General features: G+C 39.2%; 1 protein-coding gene across 2 annotated transcripts; it reads right to left on the bottom strand.

Annotated features, from left to right (window-relative positions):
* Positions 1-1,738: 1,738 nt before the first annotated feature.
* LOC121508099 (monoacylglycerol lipase ABHD2) lies at positions 1,739-27,441 on the bottom strand. Of its 2 annotated transcripts, XM_041784624.1 has the most exons (12): positions 27,263-27,441; positions 24,580-24,656; positions 23,556-23,771; positions 16,255-16,430; positions 14,862-15,029; positions 14,093-14,276; positions 12,915-13,007; positions 12,256-12,357; positions 10,662-10,731; positions 10,478-10,562; positions 4,942-5,051; positions 1,739-4,792 (listed from the first exon to the last, which is right to left on the bottom strand). In XM_041784624.1, exons 3-12 carry the CDS (start codon positions 23,762-23,764, stop codon positions 4,646-4,648), a joined length of 1,344 nt encoding a protein of 447 aa, XP_041640558.1. In that variant the 5' UTR covers positions 23,765-23,771; positions 24,580-24,656; positions 27,263-27,441; the 3' UTR covers positions 1,739-4,645. The 2 variants fall into 2 exon arrangements, with proteins under 2 accessions (XP_041640558.1, XP_041640568.1); XM_041784634.1 differs by having other exon boundaries at positions 4,650-5,051.
* Positions 27,442-27,450: the final 9 nt, after the last annotated feature.

Genomic DNA, 27,450 nt, shown 5'->3' on the forward strand with positions numbered 1-27,450 from the left:
AACTCAAAATTAAAGCTGTGTAATAACACTGAGCCCTGATCCAATGCTTTTGGCTGAAAGATTTGAAAAGTTTAAGAAAAACACAAATGCTCATCCCAGAACAGGCTGTATTCTTGGATGACTTCCCAATTAAAGCCACTGGAGAGGTCAATGTTTGAATTATTCAGCTTCAAAGTAATAAAACATTTGCCCACAACCTTAAAAAACAAAACGCTTGAAGCACTGGGGTTAAGATAAGTACAGTGGAGTGTATCAAAACATTAAAACAGCATTTCTGATCCCACTCCATGAGAAATGATCTCTATGACATGATTTAGTCCTGACACTATTTCCTAACAACAAGAGGATCCCTCCTGATTGGTTATTGCCTTTTTTATATATCTGTTCCCTCAAATAGTTAAATATACACTTTATTTATATATATTTATTTAGCTTTTTCAGTGTTAAAGTGAATCGTTTTGGTTTTGTCAATCAGAAGTGGTGGCATGACAGTATACACTAAATGTATGTTCACCCATCAACACTCTGATGCGTTTGCACAAGTAAATAATACAAAAAATAACAATACAAAATACAAAAAAATACCTAAAATAATCAACTAAAAAACATCAGAACAACACATCCAAACCTGCGTTCTGTGCAAAGTCGGGGTAGGCAAAAATGATCAAAAGAACACAAATGGCTCTTGGTGCAGACTCTGGGTTTGTGCTGGTGTCGTCAATGTTCAAACAAGCCAGAATAATGCCAAACCACACCGGATCTTTCTTTAAATGTGGATGCTGTGAAGCATTAAATGGTTGACCTCAGTGCAGCTAAATTTAAGGATGACTGCCATCAATGACTCTCAGTTATAGTCTGGTCCTCCTGATAACAGATGTTAACATCAGAGTGTTTACATGCAGAGTAGAGTCGAGCTGTTAGTTTAACTTGACTACTGTCCTTGTAGCAGTAGACTTTGACAACAGAGGGATATATTGATGGTACCGAACCGGTACTGAACTGTGACCCCAAAACCGAGGTATGAACTGAGCCGTGACCTCTGAACTGTGCATGCACAAGTAAATTAACCTCCAACCACAACTGTTACCTAGGTGTTAGTCCGTCTTTAAGAAATGTTCATTATTATTTTAGTAAGCCTATCAGGACTTTATGAGTAAAATCTTCCTGTTACTGTATTTAAAATTCCAGTTTTAGTACGGCTAACACATCAGCTTGACTTTTTCTAACTGCATGTAAACGTCCTGAGTAATGTATGGTTTGAAAGATGCAGGATGACACGGCAGCCTTAAACATGATCTGGCAAAAATGTCCACATTCAATAATACAGTGTCATTGTCAAAATAAAATACAGTTTTTCCCACCCTTATATTCAGAAATCATTCATAAAAGGCTGCTGACATTCAGATTCAGTCTCAGTAAGTATTCTGATGGGTTTACAGATTGAGATTTTAGAGTGAAACAAAAGCACTAATGTTGGATCAGTAATTTAGAGACCTCTTAAGTTGAAAGGGATAAAGCTGGATAAGTAATTCCCTTTTTGATACAGCTAGACTGGTGTGATTGCTACCTGGATTCAATTGTATTTTCACAGCAAAAAAAGGAGGTTAAAGACTCTGTAAAGTAAAAATAAATCTGCATTTAGGTTTGTTGTATGACAGGTCACTGAAACCCTGGTTCAAATTTCAGTCAGATAAAACATATTTAAATTTATAAGATTAAGCTTCAAAATCATGAAAAATGAGGCCGTAAATTCTGCTCCAGGATGGTGTGGGCATGTCTGTTGAATGAGCTGAAGCCCCGCCCACTCAGGAGAAATACAATTCTCTCAAATTTAAAAAATGTTATGATCTGAATGGAGGAAAGCTCTCACACCATAATCCTGCCTTTTGACCTTATGGTCAGAGCGCAGCTGCCTGGCTCTGTGCCAGAGACGAGACAAAGTTTTATTTCTGGCTCAAATCTCTGTTATACTTTAAATGATCCATAGACCACTGTGGCTGATAGATTTGGCAAATTTATCTCACAATGAACGAAAAAACCCAGCATTTAACTGACTGTTAACTTTCAGTAAAGGCAGTGACATCAGCTAACAACAGACTGTATTGAGATGAACTGCTCTGTGATTTTATATTGTAGTGTTAGAGGGGCGGGGTCATTCCCCACTGTGGGCTCGTGACATCATCAGCCCATATATTGGCCCTGCCCACATGAAACCCAGCCAGGAAAGAGGTGAAAAACTTTCTAATGGTCTAAATCCAAAATTCAGTCACATGTATATCTCAGTATTTTCACGTTTACAGCAGCCATATTCCAACATTTCTAGAGTGTTAAGAGACAAAGTTTGGATTTCACTTTACAGGGTCTTTAAAGATTGGCCAATCAGAGAGGCTGAGAGACGAAGGTAGGTAATTCATCCTTCAGCCAAAGAACAACCAAATCAAACTTCAAGGGAACAAAGAATCTGTAAAACAGTTGCTTAATTAATGAGTAGATTAAGCAACTAATCTCTTCTTTTTTTGGCTCAAAAGACAACATCCAAATTATCATTATTTTTTCAATAGTTCCATTATTTCCGTCTCTGATTAAGAATAACATCAAATATTGCTAGATCAAGCAGGATGTGTACCAGCATTTACTGCTATTCTATATTTTTTATGGCAAACAGCCTTTGGAACAAAACAAAACAAAACAAAACAAAACAAAAAAAACACAGGGGAATTTTTCTTCTAGTTACACATAATAGGGATTTATCTGTCTTTTCTTCACCCTTTTAATTGTTTGAATCATTAATTGCAAAATTTGTTTTCCCAAATGTAAACCCAAACTTTTATTATGACTAACTTTGAAATTAAGAATAAATTTAGAGGCTCATGGTAAATATACTCTGGTCATAATAAGCCAGTGCCCTCTGAGTATTAACATCGGCTTGTTTGATAGAATTTTTGGCAATAACAGATTTTAATTGTCTGAGCTGTTTTATGACTTGTCTAGTAAGTTAGATTTTCATGTGATTCACAACCCCTTAAAAGTACCATCAAATGCTCACAGCACAAGCTGTTGTATCTCCTCATCATTTCAAACCATCCATCTGTCACGTCACAGTGTTTCAGATTACTTGGCTGGAGTGGAAGAAGCTTCCTGAGCCCTTGCATCAAAGCTCACTAACAGCTCCCGGTTTTTGAAAAGAAATAGGTCCCATTTTTGCAGTGCTATTTCATCAAGACACATTTGAGATGGATTCTCAGCAGTGTTAAACTCCACCCTGCTGTGCTGCTGCAGCTTCAGCAGCCAAAACAAGAAAACAAGAGATGCAGTCTTAAAAATAAAAATATTCCCTTGTGTCAAATTCTGTCTCATCTCTCTTGCATGCAATGCTCTACGTCCTTTTACACAATATTAACAATCACTAATATTCTACGAACAATCTAATGATATAAAAGATTTGGTTTAACGTTGGTATCCTCTGCCCTCCTACTTATCACACCTCACAGCTCAGATTATAAGACAATAAACTGCTGCTGAACCCCCTTTGAAAAGCAGCCCCATGTGAGCCAATCAGGTGCATTTCCCCAAGTCAGACAATACAGAAAATTCCGCAGGAAAATGCTAAAGTGTACTCAGATGTTGACACCTAATGAGGTATTTTTCTAGTATGTTTTCTAGCAGGTCTGTATCTGTGCAGTAAGAAGGATATCAGAGTCTTGGCTGGATCTGCAGCTGATCAAAGGCCAATGAAAAAGTACAAGGGCTCGAAGACATGGACAAAAGCCTGCACAGGGAACATTTGAGTCATCTAACTTTGTGTTATCATCCTTGCTCCCTCCAGTTCTTTCTATCACTAACAAGGAGTGCTAAATCACTTACAATCTCCTTGCATGTGCATCAAATAATGAGGAAACTAAAAAGGGAAAAAGATGTGTCCAATGGGCTGTAAAGTGCATTGAATCAAAGTGATAAAATGCGACTGTGGGAATGTGCATGATGGTTCCCTTCTGGGGTTGATCCCTGCTCATGCCTGGCATGCTTTCATTTTAAGTGCCAAACACAAGTGCCAGGAGGATGAAATAATATGTAATATCCCACTGTAATACTTATTTTCTCTACTGTACATTTCCTACTAAATAAAAGAACGACAGTTCACTCAGAAGAACAGACAGAATGGGGCCGACAGACCACCAACAGAGAATTTGGATCACACCTACCAAACACCATATCACATGCTCCGTCACGGGTCTCTAACTCTCGGTCTACACAGGCGCACACGGACACATACACACTACTGCTGTGAGTAACACACGCATACATACTACAAAGACGCTGTGTTGGTTAAGACAGCAGACTAGGCTACATGGCCTTGGCGGTGATAAGCAGTGAGCTTCTTACAGGTGCAGTAAGTAGGCACCGGCTGCAGCACATTTCTTTTTTTTTTTTACAGTTATAGGAGGCTTTTTGTGTGCTCTTGTTTGTCACAGACCTACTCTAAAGTGGTGCTCTCACTTTCTTTTCAAAGCCGACTTAATTTAATGTTTGTCATATTTGGTCAAAACCTCCATTAGCCAAGGATCTTTGTTGTGTTCACTAAAAGAAGTCCCTTTTATGAATTCAAAGTCTTTCCCACAGAGAAGAGCACAAAGGCAGTTAGTTTTTATTCCTTCACATACTGTAAGGTGGCGGTGATTGAAGAGGATCTGTGGTGAAGGCGTGGAGAGTTGTGTTTGTGCACCCGAGGAGAAGGCAGAGAAAAGAGTTTCAGGTTCAGTTCAGGTGTCTCCTCAGTGCTTGGACAGTAGGACTGGAGAGAGAGATGAAAGGGAAGGGAGGAGGGGAGAGAGTGACAGATGTTTAAGCTTTTTCCTCTGTGCAGGAGTTCTCACTCAGAGGGCCGCTTTGGCACGGTGGTTTCTGTTTCTCCCACTGGCATATGGCATTGGTGTAACCCACAATCACTTTGTCCATCCAGGTGAGGGGCTGAGGGAAGAGCACCGCGCCCTCGAAGAAGCCCAGGTGGCCTCCGTGTAGCGTCAGGGAAAAGATCACATTCGGCATCTTTGCTGAAGGATGACACAACACAAAGGAATTAGGCCTGTGTACTCTGGACAGTGTGTACCCGTCAGTATCTGAAAGCCAACAGTGGACACATGACCAAATATGGGCTTAACAGGGATTATATTATGCCTGGTATAGATAGCGAGGGTGTGTTTGGCTGGTCAAATAGATAACAGCATGACTCAACTTCTGGCAGGTACAGTATGTTTAAGCTACAACTGCCATGACTGAGCCAATCAATAAGCTGCTAATGATGGAGACAGAACAACTGAGACTTAACAGAACCACTACTTTATCAGATTACAGAAATCAAATGTTCCCTAAAGTCAGCGCTAACATTTTCATTTAAGTCCCTCTATAAAGTGGAAGGTTTTGCATGAACATACTGTCGCAAAGTCAACAGACTGCAGATCACCTAGTGAGGGGTAGAAGCAGGTTGTTGAGAGAAGCTGAGTAGAGGGTTACATGGCTTATGCTGTGTTGGATGAATTTTAAGCGTACGCTCCTTTGGTTCTACTTTTACATTGACATGTGCTGCAATTGAATTTATTTTAAATGATTCTTTTTGCAGAACTTAAAGAAAAGGGTAGCGATTGTTTCTGATATTTATCAAGGTTCTCTGTGATTTCAAGTTTAGTAACTTTCTGTAAAAAAATATTTTCTTTAAATCTTTATATATATTGAGCTTTTTGGTAAGGCTTACAAAAATGGCACTTTTTTGAAAACTCACTTGCTCCTGCAATTACATTGAAAACAACAAAGCTTGGGACCATTGCAACTTTTACAATATTTTGTCATACGCTGCTGCAGAATCAAGAACTTAAAAGCGAACACAGTAACAAAATGGTAAACTGACTTGAGCTCGTATAGTTCCTTTCTAGTCATCTGACAACTCAATTCACTTTTTACACTGCAGGCCACACTTTCCCATTCGCTGTTTCCCCAGGAATAGCCCATGAAATCAGTTTTAGAGATTCACTTTTGTTTGTTTTTTAGCCATTATTTGAAAAGGACAGGACAGCTAATAGTGTAGGCCCAGTGTATTCAATTGGAGGCTCAGGGACTGGGTCAGGGATCCAAGGTCATTTTTACTTGCCCTTTAAGTAGACTAATTTTGTTTAGGGATGATTCACACCAGTTTATTATGAAAAAATGCACATTTATTGAATTAAAATTACCATCAGTGATGATTATTTTCCCAACTTGTTTGTCCCACCTTAAAGTGTTGCAGTTATGCATGCATATATCCTCTCATTCCTGCCAGACACATGCACTGCTTTCCGCATTGATGTCTTAGCATGCACATGTCAGTATCTGTTGTCATGATCTTGTGAGTACAAAAGCCCAACTGGCTCTGATTTTTGGCGAGCCTCATGTTTCAAGGAAAGACATGGCACCTTTATTGCGGCTTGCACAGAACACAAGAGAGCTAAATCAGCATCAGTACTAGTGGCATGGATTTTAAGCAAAAAAAAAAAGCCCATTACAACTGCAAAGACTGTCAAGAAGTGTATGCTTGCATCTTTAAAGGAGGTTGTTACAGATGAGAAAAAGTCATCTGTAACTAAAGCTATAAAAATTGTTACATATACTGTATGTCATGAAATATTTCTTAGGCCCTTCATATCTGATCGTTTCCCAGGAACTGGGCCTCATACCCAACTAAATGAATAGCCCTGGTGTGGGCAATCAGGGAGAAAGATCAGAGGATGGCATGTGGGGAGCCACAAAGAACACAAAGAACAAGGATGTCTACATTTGATCCAAGGTTGTAGTTAAAGCCCACCCAAATGAAAACCATTAATTTCAACTTTGGCTGATATTTTGTCTGAATGAACAAAGGGGGCAGGGCTTCACTATAGGTCAGTTGATTTCAAGATGACTCTTAAAGCTCTTCATGGCCTTGCTCACAGCTAAATCATCATGTATACTGGGACCTTTGTGTGGAGGTTTTCTGGTTGTTCCAACTACCAGACTGAAAACTAAAGAGGACAGAGAATTTGTGGCGAGGGCTCGAAAACTTGGAAATTATCTGCTCTGGGACATCAGGAGAGTAGAGTCGGTAATCCCTTTGAAATCTCTTCTCAAGACTTACTTTAATCTGCAAGCCTATCCCAATCTTACTTGGATTTTAATTATTAAAATTCCTCTGAAAAAATTCAAAATCCTTTCGAGTTCTTACAAATGTCTAAAAATGTGTGCTGTTTCTCATATTTGACCTGCCTGTTAATGTTTATTTGTGTTATATTGTGGCTGTCCCTGATAAACACTTTGTAACTTTGATTTTGAAAGGTGCTTCATAAACACTCACATTTTTCATTTATTCCAGTGTGTTGTTTTGGTGTAATGGTGCCATATAAATATTACTTGATATTAACTCTTCAGCCAGTTGGCCTTCACTGTCAGGTCTCAAACTGTCATACTTAACCTTTAGTCTGCTTGGCTGCCACAGAAATGACCAAAAGTATGCAAGAACTAAGTTTGTGGACTTGTCCTTCCATGCTCTCTACCCTGAACAAGTTTTAGCTTGCTATGTCATGCCTCACTAGACCACACAGAGCTCTCACTTTTTTTCATGATCTGAAACTAATGTCCTTTTCTTGTAGTGCAGTGCTGCTCACCTCTACTGAGACAAACTTATATATAAGTGAAGTGTTCAGGTGTCTACAACCTTTGGCCATGTAATGACATGATTAAAAACTGACTGAACTGGATTGAGGGTAACACCTACAGAGAGATTTTTAAACTCAGAGACCTGTAGGTGTTGACAGGTGCTAAATCAGAGAATTACCTCATCTTTAAATATATACCTAGAATTACTGCCTTGTGGTTGCATACTTCTGAGAACCAGTCAAACTGCAGTTTCACACCCAGACCTGTGCTTTTTGTCCTACAGAATGACAGCTCATTTGGGCTATAGGAGATTTTTTGTATGCTTAAAACTATTTAGAAGGCACTATTACCCAAGAATGTAATGGATGTGGAGTTAACAGTTTCAGTAATTTCTGAATTGATCTTTGAATGTTTGCATAATGTGTAAAGCATAAAAAAAGATTGTATCAAACTTGTATTTTGACACTTTTCAGGTTAAAGAAATATTGCACTTTCTATGATCTGAAAATTGCAGCAAGTCAAATTGTGATTTAATCTAATTTGCGATTAACTGCCCACCCCTACTGCAGGCCAGACTTAAACCCGCATATATGGGGCGGGACCTAAGCATTGGCCCATCTGCATCCCTCTATAGCAGTTTTAAAAATCAAAATAACACACACCAATTTTCTGAATCAGGCAGCCATTTGCTACGAGTGACACAGGTATGCCACAAGGTTGCTGTACCGGTGAAGGTATGTAGAGACAGACAAATAACAAGAACACATATTCTGTCCTGTCTGCCTCGGTTTATGCCTAGAAAGAGGAAGTGAATCCGTTCACACTTTTTTATTACATGTATGGCATGCAGAGTGCTATGTCTGAGGACAGCCAGGCTGAGTGGTCTTATGAAAAGGATTGGCCTAAATCTTGTTATTCTCCTGCTTTTATCTGGGTTAGTGGGTGAGCCTGATGCGGTTGACTAGTGATTAAGATCCCGCAGGGTTTTCACCACCGTGCACTATTCATGACAGCTGCTGAGCTGCCACGAGACAGCTCAGAGCTCGTTCAGACCTGGAGACATTTTTCCAGTGGGCTCAGAGTGACAGGTGGGAACAGAGCAAGCTGGAGGACAGCTTGTACTTTAAAAAAGACGCTCAAACATGTTGCATGTGCAGCCAGATGCTTTACATTAAAGCATGAAACAAGCTAATCACAGGTGAGTGTTACTTAGGAGCAAGCTGTGAACTCGTCTCATCAGTCGTTTTTAATCCAAGCTAATTACAGCACAAACACAGTCAGGGTATTTCTGTCCCTTCCTGGTAGGCCAGTGTGTCTGACTCACTGACATATTTCAGGACAAAGGTGGTGGCTGATCCTCTTTTCAGTAAGGGTTGCTTTCCAGAGACACATGTAGGACAGAGTTGCATGAACTTCCAGTCAGAAGTCATCCCCCACACAAACAATCTCACATGAGAGATTTTCCTTTTCCAAAATAGTTGAAGTGGCCAGTAAGTTTAAATATAGCACAGGCAGAAGAGGAGAAACGCTTGATTAGACACTGTGTAACATGGAAGCAGTCTTATTAGACTACCTGTAACTTTAATATGCCATGAAGTCAACTGAAGGGGAAAATCTTGTATAATGAACACCTGTGAACCAGTAAAATGTGGTTTAAGCAGAAGAATGGACAGTGTCCTCAAATAGGGTCATGTTTTCCATATTCACATGGTAAGACCATATGAATGCCTCCCTTATAAAGTAGCTGTACATCGAATTTTTCTGAACACACAAGCTTCTTGATGAAATTTCAGATGTAAGGGAGCCTATGGTCCTTCCTGTTAAGCTACATACTGTACCAGAAGGAGCTATAGCTCCTGTTTCTTGTGCTCACTAGGCTTTCAAACACAAACAAATAATGTAATGTTAGGATTTAGGAGGAGAAAGCTAGGCTGAGCAACAGTGTTTCCACTTGAACCAACCTCAACCCCATTAATCCCATATGAAAGCAGCAAGAGACACTGTGAAATCAGCTTTATGTGTGAACAAGTGTTACAGCTGCTTTTACACACCTAAAGACATAGATCACGCTGTTGACCTGACCCATGTGTCACAACCTCTCCTCCCTAGGGTGTGGAGCCAATGTACAAGAAGGCCTTTTGAGAATCCAGACATGTTTTTTTTTCCTATTTTAAGAACAAAATATTGGGTGTCAGCTGCAACCATCGTAGACAGTCCTGTTGCATAAAACAATAAAAAAAACAACACCTATACAGGGATCAAATAGGTGACTCAGCATGTCTGCAAGAACATGATGAACACCAGCACAGATTTTCCTTGTACAAAGCCAACTCCACTCCATTATTTTTGGCACAGAATTAAATATTCAGGACAATCTAGTATTATAAATTTTTCAAGTTGTCAGTGCTATTTAAGATCTGATTTTAAAACACCAGAAGCATTATGAAATTATGTCCATGAGTTATGAAAGTTGTACCATTCTTTTTTGACTCATGATAGGGATTTTGAGCGACACATCTCTACACACATCTCAGACTTGGCAGTTTTAGAGCAAGTTTTATTTTAAATGAATGGAACTGAACTGTCTTTTGAAGAAGATCATATTAAGCCTTATTTGCACTGACTAGCAGTTTTTGTCAAAGTTAGATTTTTTTTAGAAAACTGATTACCAACAAACCATGTCTGAGTGCTGTTACTTTATATCAAGTTAATTATCCATTGGCTGCACATCTTCCTGTAAACATGGTTAAAAATCGTCTTAAAATAAAACTTCTTTAACACTGAAGTTCAGTAATGCAGCGCTGCTGCTGGGATTTACCTGCTAATGTGCGAGGGATGGTGAGAAGTGAATCATGAACCAGAGGATCATCTGAAGAGTTCACCAGCAGCAATGGCACCTTGACCTGGAAAAAAAGAATATGCACATCAAATAAATACATAAACTAAATAAATAAAAAAAATAACACATGATAATATGAGATGTATGTAAAAACATATCTTACATTGTGGATATAATGTACACAACTCTCCTTCTCATAGTACTCTTTGAGAGAATTGTGGCCGTGGAATTTTCTGTTGAAACCCAAAAAAGAAAATTCTTTACTATATCACACACATATCAAAGATATTTCATATCTCTTCAATAAAACATTACTGCAAGAGCTGCTAGCAGTGGTGTAGAGCAGGGTATAAGAGGGTATATGGAGTCACTTATTGCATTTATCTTTTAATCTACATGGAGGATACCCACTCAAAACCCCCTTTCCTAGGATGGCAAAGGCAACAAAAAATATCTGAGTACAAAAGAGCATTGCTTTGTAATGAACTACCCCCAACACTGCCGAAGAATATGGAAGGGCTCACTTAAAATGCAGAATTATAAATGGTTGTGTCCGCATACTGTCTGTTGGCCAGCGGTTACAGTAAAAACTGCTTTTCTTTGTTCCTTTCCTGAAGCAGCAGAAGTTAAATGTGCAAATACTACAGGTACATTTTAAGTGTAATTATGCAAGATTTTCTTCCATCTTTTTTAATAGCATAGGTTGCAAAGTAGATGGATTTACCAGCCGCCATGTCTGTCTATAGGCAAATCCATCTTGCAAAACTGCAATATCTAACATTTATGCCTGACTGAAAATGTTTCGGACCAATCAGAATAGGAGGAGAACAAGGCAAAAGCCACAGGCAGAGTGCAGTTGTACTAAAGTTGCTAGTGTAATGATTAGCTTGGATATATCTATAGTATAGCTGAAGTTTTAGCAGAACTGGACGACATTTCTCTATGAAATAAAGAGCCAAAAACTGGTGAAGTGATTAGCTCGAAAATAGCCATAGTGGCAGTTTTGTCATAACATTTCTTTACAAAAACAAGAGCTAAGGGCTATACTGAAAGCTTGACATGACAGAAGAGATGTTTATTGAGAAACATTTATTCTAGTTTGCAATCGTTAGGGGTGGGCTTTGCCTATGTATCCAATGACTGCTGCTGTGGTAGCTATTCGCTCAGAAGTAGCTGTAGTACAGCAGCAGTTTAGATCAGAACTGAGCCTCTTTTCTATGTTAAAATAAGACTGAAGAGCCCCACCAAAAGCTTGTCTTGACAGAGAAGATGTTTTTGCACACCTCCTAGCCGGTTTCAGCATGAATTTTATTCACTGAGAAGCTCTGTCGTTCACACACTATGGGAGCGCTAGCCTGTAGAGCTCAGGTTAGTACTGGAGATGCACATGCCTACTACATCATTTTGCAATATTGCTCTGATTGGCCTTTAATGAATGTGACAGGCAGAACCGATCACCTTCTGAGTCCTGCCTCCCCAAACACTTTTTATGTGAGCTTTCGCTGATGAATGTGAAATATATCCATGCAATGTATATATGAAACCATCTATCTGGCATGTCAGGTGAGGTTATCTTTTGCTGGTTCTCTTAGAAAATTTGGGGTATCAGTCAAAAGTATACCCACTTCTTTAGACACATTACACCACAGGCTGCAAGATTGAATTAAAAGGAAGAAATTCAACGAATCAGAGCTTAAATCTGTCACATGAAAACAACCCTAAGGGCTATAACTATCACCTATTTCATCTTGAAATACCTCATGATATTGTCATCGATCTGCATGAGGGATGTTGCAGTCCAAAGCCGCCCAAGGTCTGCATCTATCGTTTTAATCGAACTCCCTCCAAACAAACTGTGCCTGTAAATACAGAAAATACAAAGTACATAAGACAAAAAACATTTCAAAATGTCGAAATGAGCAGCCGTTCAGAGGGCAGTAAACTACTTAAACATTTGTACAATGCAGTAAGGGATTTCAGTAAGGGTCTGGCAGGGAGCTGAACCTTATGTCTACATTCTCTAAAGAGCATGATGCTCTTCTCATGACATCACATGGGAGGAATTGTATGTGAAAATACAGAATGACTACAAGTCTGTGTAATGTTGGACTGAGCCAAGGAGGAAAACAGAGCAGTTCCCTGTCTGGGGGAATCCTCTGCAAGAAAGGGAGTGTGCTTGAAATGTGAAACTAGCTGCAATAGCTGCTGATCATTCATTACCTTAAATACCATGCAGAGTTTTATGTGGAAGTTAAGAAATGCTGAGAATATTGGAAAACGTATGTTTTGCTGATGTGATGCCTGAGAACTGACTTTGTGAAACACCCGTTATTGGCTTCCTACAATTAAACAAATGTATATTCATATCAACTGAGGTGAAGGAATATGAAAACATGTGCAGAATCAGCTGTAATACCTGTGTGAGAGGATGATTTTCTTCATGTTGTCAGCCATGAGAAAATTATAAAATCGTCTAAACTGGTCCCACTGTAGGAATGTTTCCTGGGCCCTGGGTGAAAGAGAGAGAGAAAGACAAACACACAGGAAGTAAGCTTTGTGCAGCCTGTCTGCATTCCAAACAACACACTAAATATCCTGTGTAATCCACTGGACAAAGAATCACGCTGTGGCAGAGAGTAGCAACCGAGTCAGGCATTAAAATGCAGCTCACTGACAGAGACAGGCTAAACCAACACACTGAAAAACTATATTTTAGAAATACCTGACTTTTACTTGAAGCACTGAGGTTTAAAGTAACCAGAGGTGTTATCAGTTAATCATACATTATTGGTAGAAAGGGGCAGCATTAAGGGGCAGCTGACAGAAGGGCCAGCTCAGGTTGGGACAATGTTTGGAGAGGATTCTTTTAAAGGGTAAAAAATCTGAAATCTGTTCTTTTGGAAAGGGCAGTCTGTCCAACAACTAATGCATCCCGCTGCCTTTAACAGACCCAGCCTGTCATGTTCACCGAGAAACTCTGACTGCATTTAAACCCTGAAGTTGATGCTCAGTCGAGTATGAACACAGGTTGCAAAGTCTGCATTAACCCTCACATGCTCTACTGGTTTGGAAACATACATACATTAACATGTTTGTTTGCACTGCATGTTCTACAAATGTGACTCTGAATGTAAACAAAGTGTTTGTCCTGCACAGGTTACACGATCACGCGGTTCACTGCACTGTACAAACAGACCCCTCTGCTCAGAATGCCCCATTAAACATATGAAAGGGATTCAGGGAAAGATGTTTAATAAACAGCACAGCCTGAACACACAGAGCATCCAGAAAATTGTGAAAAGAACAACCAACCACTGCCTAAAATCAAAAACTGAGTTTAACAGGTCTGTCTCTTCAAGAATAAGGTCTACAAAACAGTAAATGGTTGTTTAAATAGTTAACAGACCGGCTGAAAGATTCATCATCTGACAAGAGATGCTAGCACATGGCTGTATTATGCAACCACTAATCATTCCTTGGCATTATGCAGCACTTCATCAATATTTATAAATGTATGAAAATAGTGCTTGTGTAATAAAGGGGCTCTAATGATAGAGCATGTTTTAATTAAGAGCTGACAGGATAAAAACCCACCTGAGAGCACTGTACCCCTGACAGACGCTGACACAACACAGCACTCGCTCCTGGTTTACCCTGTTCTCTCCCAGAAACTTGCACACGATGTTTCCACCCAGACTGAAGCCAACCACGACCAGCTGGGTCTGAGGATACGCCCGCTTAATGTAGCCGACCATGGATGCAAACTCCCATGTGCACCCTGTGAGAGAAACAGTTCAGTTTTCAATCAATAAATAACACGCCTGTGGGATGGAGCATTTTTCTCTGCTCAGCAGTTCCAGCTGAAGGTGCCTTTAGTATTAAATTTGAGCCTCTATCAGACCTTTTCAGTGAGCTCAGGTCTAAAATCTCTTACAATCTCTTATTCCTGGAGCTTTAGTAGCTCATAAAGCTTTTAAGCTTGCACCCTGATGTTGTAATGAGATTTGTCTGAGTGAAAAAAAGTTAAAAATACCCAAAACTGAACCAGATTATATCAAAATGAAGATAACGTGCCTCCAAAGAATGTCATAATAAAGACTTCTGTATGTATATTTCTGCTGCTCTTCCTGTTAGGAATAATATAAGATGTTTCAAGCTTTAATTTCACCAGACCGCTGGATTAGAGTACAGGACTAAGAAAAATAAATAAACAAAACAACCAATGATTCAGTAATCCTGCTAATAATACTGAATTAAATCTCTTCTGTATAAAAAAACAAACATTTTCAGTCCTTGATACTACCTCAAAAATGTGATTCTGCATTTAATCTCTTAGTAAACTGAAGTCAGCTCCATTCCTTACCGTAGGTAAACATACGCGGGGAGGTCAGCTCGATGTTGGGAAGCGCTCCCAGGTGGTTCAGCACAGCACAGCGGTATCCGTCCTTCTGGGCATAATCAACAAAGGTCCGAACGTAATGCTTCTCACTATGGTTACCAATTCCAGGGCATATCACCATGGTGATGTCATCTAGTGAAACAGGCAGAAGGATCAAAATTTGACATTTTCAGGTGAGATTTATACAGACAAGAAGAGATCATGTCTCTCCTGAGCAGTCCATCATGCTGGTGTTTAAAAGGAACAAAGCACAATAAACTCTCTTAAATAAAGGATGAGACATTTTTATGTCAAAAACAGCCTCAGAAAAAGAGAACAGAATTTTAACCCAGACTATTTCATGTCATGGGAGTCTTAAGCTTTCCTAAAGGGTCACAGGATCACAGCTGAGGTCAGAGTTCAGCTAAGGCATTCAGGAGAATCCATCTTCGAAACTTGACTCACAAAATGCATTACAGACACATTTTAACTCAGTTAAAGACCAATAACTTCAGCATAAGAAGCTTATGTGAAACCCCCATAAAATCCTTCAAAAGTGGACTCATAACTAAAAGTCAAATTTCACTTCAGTGTCTTTTTTATACCACATGTTTAACAACAATACTATATTTATCTTATTATCTATTTATTATTATGTTTTAAGATTTTTTGGAGGGTGTTTGCCTTGATTTAGACAGGGAAGCTGAAAAGAGACAGGGAATATGGGCAAGAGTGGGGAAGATGTGCACCAAACAGAGCCAGCATCAGGATTTGCATTGAGGAATGTATCTTCTGTAGATTGGCATCCAGCTGAGCTAAACTAGTGTCCACTGCCTCTGCTATTCTAATGATTGCAAGTATCAACAAATACTGAAGATCTAACAAAAGTACTTATTTGACAAGTCTAGTGTGTAGGAGAGAAATGGATTTATCAAAAATTTGTGAGGCAACATCGGGTGTCTAGGATTGCTATTTTTGTCGAAGCAGTTTGAAGACAGGTATTATACTGTTGGACTTTTATGAGCAACATATCAGGCTTTTATAGTCTGTACCCCCTACCTCTTTATGTATTAAAAAAGAGTCTGCAGCACCCTTATATCAAACATGTAAGAACCCCACCACAAGGAACAAGTCGGGAGAAACTTCCCTTCTTCCACACAAAATAAATGAAACATCAAAACAATACTAAGGGTATAAAAATACAAGATAAAGAACAACGTTCCAATATTTTAAATTCAAAACATAAATTAGATGTTTAAGCCAAGCAGCCAAGAACACCTCAGCCACCATCTACCACAGAAAATATCGTCCGAATTTATGCAAGTAATAAAAATATACAGTTTGTTAAAGAAAAGTAGATATGGATGTAATTCCTCACCTCCTATTCGATGTTCCCCTACTGGCTCAAACAGGTCAAAGGTTGCAGTGGCCCCATCCTGCATGGGTAAGTACTTTCTGATTCCGCTGGGGTGAGGAGAACTCACCCGACCAAGTTTCCCATACAAAGCCGTCTGAAGGTGACCACTCTTGCCCCACAGTAAGGGAGGAATGTACCTGCAAAACACAAATATGGACTCTGGTATTAAATTCCATCTGGAAATATGATCTAACTCCCCTAATGCACTCGATAAGGTTGAAACTGAGAACAGCTTTAAACAATGTCAGAGTGAGCAGACACATTTACATGCCTGGTTTATGACACTTTATCAAATTCTGACTCACAGTTTGCATGCACAGTTTCATTTCTGTTGCAGCTTTTTAAAGACTGATCTATGCTCCCAACTAACATCAATGTTTTAACGACAGTCTTTTGCTATGTGTTTATAAGTTATGCTGAGCATGGCTACTTGAATTCCTGTGATACCTCTGTAGGAGTTTGCAGTAGGAGTCTGGATTATGTAATATTCCTTTGAAATGCTGTGCCTTGTGTTGTGCATTATCATGAATCACCATCTTATTTCAAAATTCAACCCAAATGGATACAAACAACTGACGGGAGAACTGTGTCTGGAGCTTTTTAATCTTTAGATTGTATGACATTAAGAAAGGCTTAATCAAGAGGATGTATAATCAGAATAAGAGCTATGAAGTTAACAGCCAAAAACAATTGTTTGCTTCTACTGTAACCCTCCAGAGGCAGAAAGTTCTCCTCTACAGACATCTCCTGCCTCGCTCTTCTATTATATCTTCTTTTTTCTTTCATCGATGATTTTGTTCTGCTTTTGTTGTCTTTTGTTAGACAAGACAGATATAGGGATTACATGAAATGTGGGGAGGGATGGGGAAGCAGAATCTCCCCTTATGCACTAATGATAATGATAATTATGACAACATTTATCATAAAAAGGGTAATTTCATTTGTTGTTCTTTATATGATGCTGTTATTCATTGTCACAGAAGTGTAAAGGTCTTCACAGGATGGTGAACAAACCCTTTTGTAAAAGGTTTAAGACAAACCCGACTCCATTTGAAACGAGGGCTTTCAACAGTAACAGTGGGACTTGTTGAAAACGACACATTAGCAAGCATCACATGGCCTCGTTCTCACTTGTTTTCAATTACATAACACTGTATCAGTAATTTTCTTGTCACACTTGCTGATGATGAAGTGAAGAGGGCCCATCTTTGGAGGCCATCAGTTGAGATAAACAAGTCAAAGCTCAGACAAAGAGGACACTAATCGTGTTTTTACTGAACAGAGGACCAAAACAGTCAGAGACAGGAATAGGCAAAACAGAGCTAAAGGTCCAATTACATCAAGAGTTACACAGGACCTTCAACGTGGTCTTATCTCTTACTATACCCTCAATAATTACTGCATGTAGAAAATACCCTCTTACATAACAGGGCTGTCAATCCAAAACCAGAGTGCTTCCATTTGGTGATAATGTAATCACCTCCACCGTGCACTTTTACAGTCAGCATAGCTAAAGCTTAACCCTGCTTTTCTAGAAGGTACTCAACAGGCTTAATCTATGACTACTGGAAGAGGATAACCTCGCTGTTGTTATGTGGACAGGAGGATAAGCAAACCACAGGTTGTTTGAGTTCAACAACAGATAAGATAAAACAGAGGTGGCATATTATTGTGTGGCCCACAATAAGGACATACTCTAGAATAGATAGATTGGTAGACGACAATGATACCTCATGTTACCTCAGTAACTGAAGGATATAAATACAGTGCTGTGTAAGAGTCTTGAGACACAATTATCATTCCAGTCTTTCTTGAAAGAGACTGAATGGGAGTGTATTATTTTCAAGCATGACCATGATCCTAAGCAGACTGCTAATGCAGAGAAATCATTTCTATAGAGAAAAACAGTGGATAAAAACACTGATAGCTCAGTAGATAGTAATGCTATGTTCACATTGCAGGCTTTAATGCTCAGTTCTGATTTTCTTGCTCAGATCTGTTTTTTTGGCTGTTTACATTTTCAATATTACCTGTATGCAGACTGCCATGTAAACAGGTCACAGTCCTGAACAGCTGAACTGACATGCCAGCAGGGTTTGTCCCCCATATTTCTGTAAAGTGGACTCTTGATCTGACCATGACCGCTACGTTGATTGGAGACTTTAGCCTCTTTAAACTTAGCCTTGGGGTTTTCCACTTTCCTTTGGTGCTACAGCCAAATCCTTTTGTGACCATAGCCTGGCATTTCTTTCAAACGCATTTGAAAAATAGTTTAGTTATGTAACAACCCAGTAAGTTTTGCTTCTATAAAAGTGTCATTTCATATATTTAGGAGGTCTAACAACTCGCTGTCCCTCCACTGACTGCCTCTATCACTGCTGTATTCCATGGTGAGCATGACTGACTCCTACCTTTGCCAATTCTGTTTCCTGTGCCCGCAGAAATGTGATGAGTGTCACTCCAGAATGACATCAATGCGACATAGTCTGGCTGGACATCAGATATGTATCTGATTTAATATTTATACATTTAATATATTTATTAGGGATGCAGGATATTGTTTTTTTTTTTTTTCAATTTCCGATATGTCTATATTTACAGATTCATCTTACGTGATACTGATGTTGATATTTAAATTTGCTTTTTGGACAAGAAATTTCAGTCCTTTTGGACACACTTAAAGGTTTGAGGATGACCTGGGAAACAAACTTTAGTCCTTAAAAAACACTTTAAAATTAAAAGAATGAGGATAAAAGAAGAAAAAGATCTCAACTGACATAGGTCTGTTGATTAAGCCTGAAACTCCAGTAATTTATTAGTGTATGGCCAAAATTTACAGTTGATATATGCTAAAATACACAGGCAAAATACTGGATGTAAATATCGGCAGCAATTTTGACATCTTCTGATACTTATATTTGCATTTTAAAGCTAATATCTGCCGGTACCAATACAAGATTGATAACATTGTGCATCCCTGATATTTATATATTACATTGAATTACCACATGAGAGTAGATTAAATCTGATTTGAACATGTCAGAATCAGTGTGACTTGCATTGTCAGAAAAATCATCAGATGAGTCACATATGAGCCAAAAAAAAAAGTCAGCTCTGACCTGCCGTGTGAAGATAGCCCTAAATATTTAGGTATCATATAAACACAAAGAGAAAATTAAAAAGCACTGAAATGTAAAGACATTTTTTGGGAAGTGCTGATACAATAAAAAAGTGTGGTATAACACACCAAAAACTAATTAGAGAGTTTAACATTTGCCAAGTAAAAAGGCAAGTCACACTTAGTGCTGACTTTTGCCTGTGAAAGGCTTTTATTTCTCTATTTTAATATGTATATTATGGGGAAAAAATTACTAATAAAATGGATCATCATAGAACTATGTTAAACAAAAAGGCTACTGATGTAGCACAGTACCGTATTAATATATAATAGCCATAAACACATATATTTACTTAGCCTCAGTGACAGAATAAAGACAAAGATACAGGAGGGTGTGTGAGGACAGCTCCAAATCTTTAAACCTTGTTAAAATTGCCTACCAGTATCTGATGCCACAGATGTTGGCTAACATTGCTATCCTTATTTGGTTGTTAGCTGTACTGTCTCTAGACTAAATTAGGTATCCTCTCTGGAGCCAGGGGTCTGAAATTTCCTATAAACATCACCAACAGGGCCTTAAATACACTGCTGAGTGTACTATGCACAATATGAGGGCTTGACAACAGTAATCAGGGGGCCAAGGAAGGGTCAAACTCATGTTTTTAAAATTTCCCTTATGTGAAACCACTCTAAGTGTCAGCTCGGCTTCCTCTCCAGTCTTCCTCTTTTTGTGTCAATCGTCTCATATCCCATTCACATGGCACTCTGAATGTCATAATCAGAACTGTGAGCAGTCATCAGATGGTGACAAAGTGAATCATAACAAGAGTTAATTCTGATTACAGCACTATTTAATTAACTGATATTTGGCACAAGTGATACAGTTGTTGTATCACACGAGTCAGGACAACAATAATCCCCCAACCCGTAATTTTGCTGTAGTTTTTACACAGATACAGAGGGGAAAAGGTCCAGGAAAAACGACAAGCAAGACAAATGCTTCACTTTAGATAATAAAACATCGGGCAGAGACGATGATGATTGAGGAGTTTTTCTACTTGAATTAAGCATTTTTCTCTCTGTAATAATCACCATCTAAAAGCAGGACCTTGCACCACAAATTACAGATAAAACTGATGCAACAATTCAAAATTAATCATTGATTTCCTGTTTCTGTCTTTTTTTAACCTTTTGCCTGCCTTTAGATCAGAATATTTCATCCCTTTGTGTAGTGTGCACAAGTTCTGTTTGCTTGCATGGCCATTAGGTAACGGTAAGAGGAAACAGACACGTCAGTGCGGTTTGATGAGGCAACAATCTGAAGTCCAGATCAAAGTTCAAAACAGAAGTCATGAGCTTTTGATGCTCACAAGCTGGGAAAACACCCAACAAACGCCTTTGGAAATAATAATTAAGTCTTTGAGGTTATGTCCTGACTGAAGGGTTGCTTATAAAAATAGATACAGGCAATCTGGTGGCTCATATACCTAACCATATATGTCATTTCCAGTAAATATATAATGCTGGTTGGTACTTAAGCTTGTTGTTGTTTCACTCTGGTTACTCTCCTCTTTCTTTTCCTTTTCTGTTTTACTATAACATGGCACTAAGCTAGTCTGTTGCTGCTAATGGCTGTCTGGCATTGATCTGCTTATTATTGGCTGCTGTCTTGATAAATGTACTCGCTACAACACTGCTGCACAAACACCAAGGATCAAACTCTTTAACAATGAGCTGACGAATGACTGTGACTGTAAAATGTAGATTTTAGACATCATTTTTCCTTGTATTTAAAAAAATATAAGTATTTAAAAAACACAAGCCAACACTAAGTTGCACTTCAAGAAAAGGACACCTGTCCTGGTTTGCCCTCCATGTTAGCTGAAACCCTTGTGTAATGTCCCCAAACACAGCTGAAGAAAATGCTGGCTAACTTCACAACATCCCTCCTATGCTTTCCTCTCTGTAATTGATCTTTGTTATGCAACACCGCAGGGGGTCATTACAAATGTGACTTCTCAACAACACAAAGACAGAACACAGATTTCGCCAACATCAACAATGCAGACGGTTTCCAGGACTCGGGTTATTTCAGATCTATTAGCATTCTGCGTCAAACAGTTCTGAGAGTAAATATGGCTGTTCAGCGGGGAATGACAACAGACGAGACACAAATGTAAACATCACAGTACCCTTATGATTCTGTGACACTGCAGCTGAGAGGCAAAGGGCTCAGTAACTATCGGTTATATAAGCAGACACTTGTGAGGAAGGCCCAGAGGAAGACCACCATGCAGAGCTCCTCTGAAGCATTGCAACCCCAGCAGACCACAGGACATAAGTGATACACCATGTAAGGTTGAAAAAAGTCCAATTCTCAATAATTGGATAATACCATATGCTTCAAATTACACAAATCAATTAGCTTCTTGTTCAATACTTACGAAAAGTACCAAGGTTGTGAAAAACAAGACATATTTTCAACCTAAAACTGCAGCACATTTAGAGAGAGCGTCTAGAAGAGGGTCTAGAAAGATAAAGTGCCAGTTACAAACAAAGCAATCAGACAGAGAAATAAGAAGAAATTTTTGATCAGTTACGCTGCAAAGAACAAAAATCACCACAGAGTCATGCAGGAAGGAGCGGATTTTTTCTGATAGCTGCTAAAGTTGTGCTTCTGTCTGCTGCATGTGTGTTTCTGTTCTGCCCTCCACATAAAGACAGGTGCTTTATTCAGCAGTTGGCAAGGTTTATTAGGTCCCTTTAGTATCCCATTGAAATGCATGTTAACTTTAATGTCTGTTGCAGACAAACAGTGATGTCTCCTGGTCCCTAAATACTCTTGTTTACATCCTGACCTGCAGACTTCAGACTGTGAGCTTGACCCTCTGCAGAAACACTGACACCCATAAAATGTCCTTAATATGGAACAGACAGAGCAGTTACCCTGAATACACTTCAAATGATCTCTACAAACGATAAGCCAAAAAAGAAATATTTCATTTTGTGGATATTCATTTTGCCTTTCTATCTTTGGTATGTGTTCAGTGGCTCTTTCTAACATGGTCTTTTTTTCCTGAATGCTTGCACGAGGCAGATATCATTGACAAATAGCTGTTTTTATTTTAAATGTGGACAAACTGAAGTTTGGTGCTTTGTATTGATAAGTCTTTAACATCAGTGAGCCGAATACCTGAGCTTCCACGTCAACACAAGACAGCTCATTATACTTCAAAAACAATATGGAGGTTATCAATGTACAACTATCTCCACACTGTACAGCAAGCCAACAAGCTCTACTGTGTGTGGAAAGTTAAAGAAAATCGAGGTAATATTCTCCTGATGTGTCATCATATCCATGTTTCCTTGTTCCTCAGTAAAAGTTATGGAGGAAAATAGGAATAGGGCGATGGGAAAAAAGTCATGCTGCTTTAAGTGGCATTGCTTACATATCAGGATACTACAATAGTAAGCAATGAAATCAAGCTGATTTTGTCATTGACAGTAGCGTGTATTATAACAGGCTCTAATGTGACAGATGGAAATCAAATAGAACTGAATTAAGAAGTTTGGGTTAGGTGCCCAGGAGGGTATGATTCAAAAATGTAGTATCAAGACAACTCTTCCTCATATGACAAGCAGGTAAAGGTATACGGCACACAACAGGCCATTCAAAAAAGGCTGCCAATCTGGTTTAGCTAACCCAGGAAAGATCTGCCTCCCATTGCCCTGTATCAACGACAACTGATTTGCATAATTTTTCATAAATAAGGATAGAAAATCTTAGTAGACATCAGACTAACCCATGGGATGGAGAGATGGGAGACTTTCGTGGTTATATATTCAAACATGCTTCCCCTGCCACAAACGAGTCTATATTTGTAATGTAACTGTGACAAAGCCTGCTACCTTTGGGATAAACCCCAAAAGCACAGCCTGATGTTTATTCATGCTACAACTGATGGTGAAACAAGGCATCTTTGGCAAAGACATGAGGAATACTCAGGAACACTGATGACAGATGGGACCACCGCCAGACAAACAGCTACCTTTGCTGCAGCCCCAGATGGCTGACAAGCAGTGCCATTTCCATGGTAATGCTTTGATTCTTTGTGACAGACACAGAGCTGAGAACAAAACTCACTCTTTGGTCAGCTGAGGACAGGACTTGAGCAGGAAGCGGTTGAGAGGAGTATCTTGGTAGGTGAGGTCCGGCGGAGCTGTGGGGCTCTTAAGGTTCAAACAGCGGACGATGACATAGAGCACCGTGGCAACTGCGGCTAGCTTCATGCCGTCGAACATCGCCGGCAGCTCTGGGGAGATGGTGTGCACGTCTGATTCATGGGCGTTCATGATTATTCTGGAAAACAAAAATGGTGGACCATACTTCTTTCATCGCTTTCCCATGTGCAACAAATATAAAGATATTTATTGTTTCAGTAGTACATTTACGGACAAACACACATAAAAAAAACTTCAGTTTTAGGACAGACGTGTACTCTTTCTTATCATTCCTTTAGGTGTTCTTTCTTGAGTGTGCTTAATATTATATCTGACATGATATCATAGATGGAAAGGGGAATATCTGATGATGTCTGACTGACCTAAATACTCCTCCTGGTGTCTAAAGCCCTGCAGCAATGGATCAGTGGGAATACAGAGGAGGAGCTACTCGGTCAGATAGAGCAAAGTAAATTACTTAATACACTCACCTTGATTACATTTCAGCTTAAAATGAGCCTATGGAAAGTGTAGCTACATGGAGGATAGAGGTGCTGGCATTGGACAGACCATGTTTTCTCTAAAAATATGCTGTTGTTTCAGACAGAAAAGCTGCAGATCTAATACACTGCAGTTATAATGTATTTAGTCAAAAGTTACAGATGTTCCAGGCATTGAACAAAATTCAAACAAGCTAGGAAGTTACATAAAAATGAGGAACTGTTCAGAGTACAAAAATACCGATGTAGTTAATGTTATCTTAAAGAAAGGGGAAGCTGAGGTGTCATAAGAATAGATGACATTTTTTCCTGTTTTGACCAAGCAGCCACAATAAAACTGACATGAAAACAACACAAAACAAAGTGATGGACCTGTATAAATAAAATTTACATGAACACCAATTATACTTGTCAGAAAGGCTGAAAAAGATTTGTGCTTTTGCTCACATTTGATGTCCAAGATAGCCTCCAAGGGAATGGTTCCCAAAGTCTGATAATGGGATGTCACAGTGTTGTGGTCAAACCTGAGGAAAAATCACAGAAAAAGCATTAATACATATATTAAAGAAATGGATCTCTGTTATTTTGTGAGTGTCTCAACTCAGTCATCTTAATACTGCATATTTTGGTATTTATTATGTCAGTATCTTGTCACAAACTGAGAAAGGATTAGAAGACACTGGGGCTGAGAAGAGATGGAAAGAGTACAACACTATTGTACTCAAGTAAAAGTACAGTTATTTTGGTTAATTTACTTAAGTAGAGGTAAAAGTACTGGTCTATAAATCCAATCAAGTAAAAAGTAATCCAATTCCAGTTCACTCAGAGTACTGAGCAGCAGTAAATGTAATTAGTTACTTTCCATTATTGGACTGAGTATTGACTTTAGCGCTGTACTGATTAGACAACTAAATTAATTGCATTAAAAAAACATGGAAAGCTTCAATTTTGTATTCTTTTCAGCTCAAAATGTATCAGTTTACTTAAGAAAACTAAGTGTAGACAAAAATTGTAGCTAAAATAGATTTAGCTCACCAGAATGTATGACTGCTTAACACCAATGTTTTCTAAGACCTCAAACCAGCTCAACAACAATAGATTCTTGGCAGTCACATAATTCTGTTGACACACAAATGTCAATTGGGGGTCAGAAAGAGGGGGGCAGCTGTTAGGAATGAACGGGAGAGTTACACTTTACAGCTCTAAATGGACACGCCCCTGGAAATTTCCATCAGAAAATGTCTACATACATTGTATATGATTCCTACACTTTACAAAACAGTGATTTCTACCACAGTTTAACTGATGTACCTGGCATGGAGACGATAAATATCTAAAATCGCTCATGTCTAGCAAGATGAACAGAGACAAGAGTCTGGAGGAGGCAAGCTGAGCCCCTTAAACATATTAAAAAAATCCTCAGTTTATCACAAACGTGCTTGTAAATGAAACTGTGACATACTATCAACTGTATAAAACTTGTGGGATGAGGGATCAAGTAATGATGTGACGTTCATGATAGGACCTGTTCTACAAAACAACTCTTTAATGGGAGCCATTGTAGCTAGATCCTTTTTGAGCGCCAGTTTCCTTTGAACAATTCTTTGTCATTATTTAATCCACATTTAAAAAGCCACTGTTACCAAAGGAGGAGCTGTTTGGCAGAGAAACAAAATGCTCTACTGATCAGATGATCTAGATTTCCCGTCAGAATGAGCGAGGCTGGAGGTTGGTGAGATAGACATCAGCTGGGGAAGCATGGGTAACATCAGAGGTTTTTAACTGAACATTTCACTACTTTCAGCACCCTGGAGTAGCTTAAGAATTTATAATATTGTTTTCACACTTTGAATGCTTGGCAGAGGTGTAAACCGCTCATAGCAGGGCCTTTTTGGTTGCGATTCCCTATGTAGAAATCATGACTTGCCCCCCAAGGGGAGTTTTCTGCTGCTGCATGACATCATCTGCAAAGGACCTATATGAAGCTGGCATGTTAAGCCTTTAGAATCCATGTTCTTTTAATATCAATATTTATTAGTAATTTAAAGCAGTATTTCTTTAGGTGTGATGTGCAAACACGTAAAGGGTGTTGCAACCAGTGCTCTTAAAATGTAATGCATGTTAAAACAGTAGTTTTACACATATCACTTGTAAATACAACCATGGTGCCAGAACAATCTCCAAGCAGCAGAAATTAGCGTCATTAATTACATGGCCCGCCCAAACCCACAAAGCAAACACCAGTCTCATCCACTGTAAACATACCCAGTAAGGTTGTATCTGACAGTTGTGCCAAGAGAAACGTGTTTATTAAAGGTCATGCTTTGCCAGTAAATCGATGATGAATTATCCAAGTTAGCATGAGAGCAGCTTCTAAGATTAGCTCCTCAGTCTTTGTCACGACTTCCAACGAGCCAGAGCAGTTTACAGTCGCACGCGCACATACAGACGTTGGTAACCGTTGGCTAGCTAACATAGCGATTGTAGACATTTCCGCTAGGAAGACACCAAAAACAGAGGATGCTTGCTTATAATGTTACTGTATTCATTACGTCTGTCAAAAAGGAGGCCAACAATCTCCGACGCAATTCTGTTCGCCCTTCCCGGAGTGCAGAAAATGATAACCATGAAGCCTGTTAGAACGAGCTTGTTGGTGTTTCGGTTTAAAATGTGACCGTGTTAACTGGTGGCTCTCAGCTGGATGCATTTGTGGTTGGCGTATAAACAACTTCGTTTCGCTTCTTTGCTCGGGTTTATATTAAATACACATCTGGGGAACAGTAAGAAATTCCTTGGGACACTTTCCGCCTTCAACATCTGTTGTAGAGACGACAACCACAGATGCATTTCACTGGAAATCCATCGCTGACATAGTCACCGTTTTCATCTCAACACCAGGACGGTGAATATTTTCCGCAGTAACTTCACGTTGACAAGACAAATGGAATAAAAGCTGCAACGTTCATTCTGCTTTCATTCCAACATAAATCGTGTAACGCCCACCTTAAAAAGCAGACCGGCTGTTAGTCCTTAAAATCGGTATTTCTGCCGATAATTATCGATCTAATAAGGTAGCATCATCTAAGCACGGATACCACCAACAGAACAACAGCATCTCTGGATCACTCACCTCGGCTATGGGGAAATGAATGAACTCCTTGCAGCCTAAAAAGAGACAGCCGTCCTTTATATTCGTTGCATTTCGTTTGTTTGTTTGTTTTGTGCTCCTTTAAACCATGGCTGCCTGATGTGTAGGACGCCCTCTTCATTCACAGAGCCGAAGCTAGCAGTACTAGCAGAGGCAGTGACAGCGGCTCT

Source organism: Cheilinus undulatus, linkage group 1 (assembly GCF_018320785.1).
Source record: "Cheilinus undulatus linkage group 1, ASM1832078v1, whole genome shotgun sequence".
In the NCBI taxonomy this organism is placed as follows: domain Eukaryota; kingdom Metazoa; phylum Chordata; class Actinopteri; order Labriformes; family Labridae; genus Cheilinus; species Cheilinus undulatus.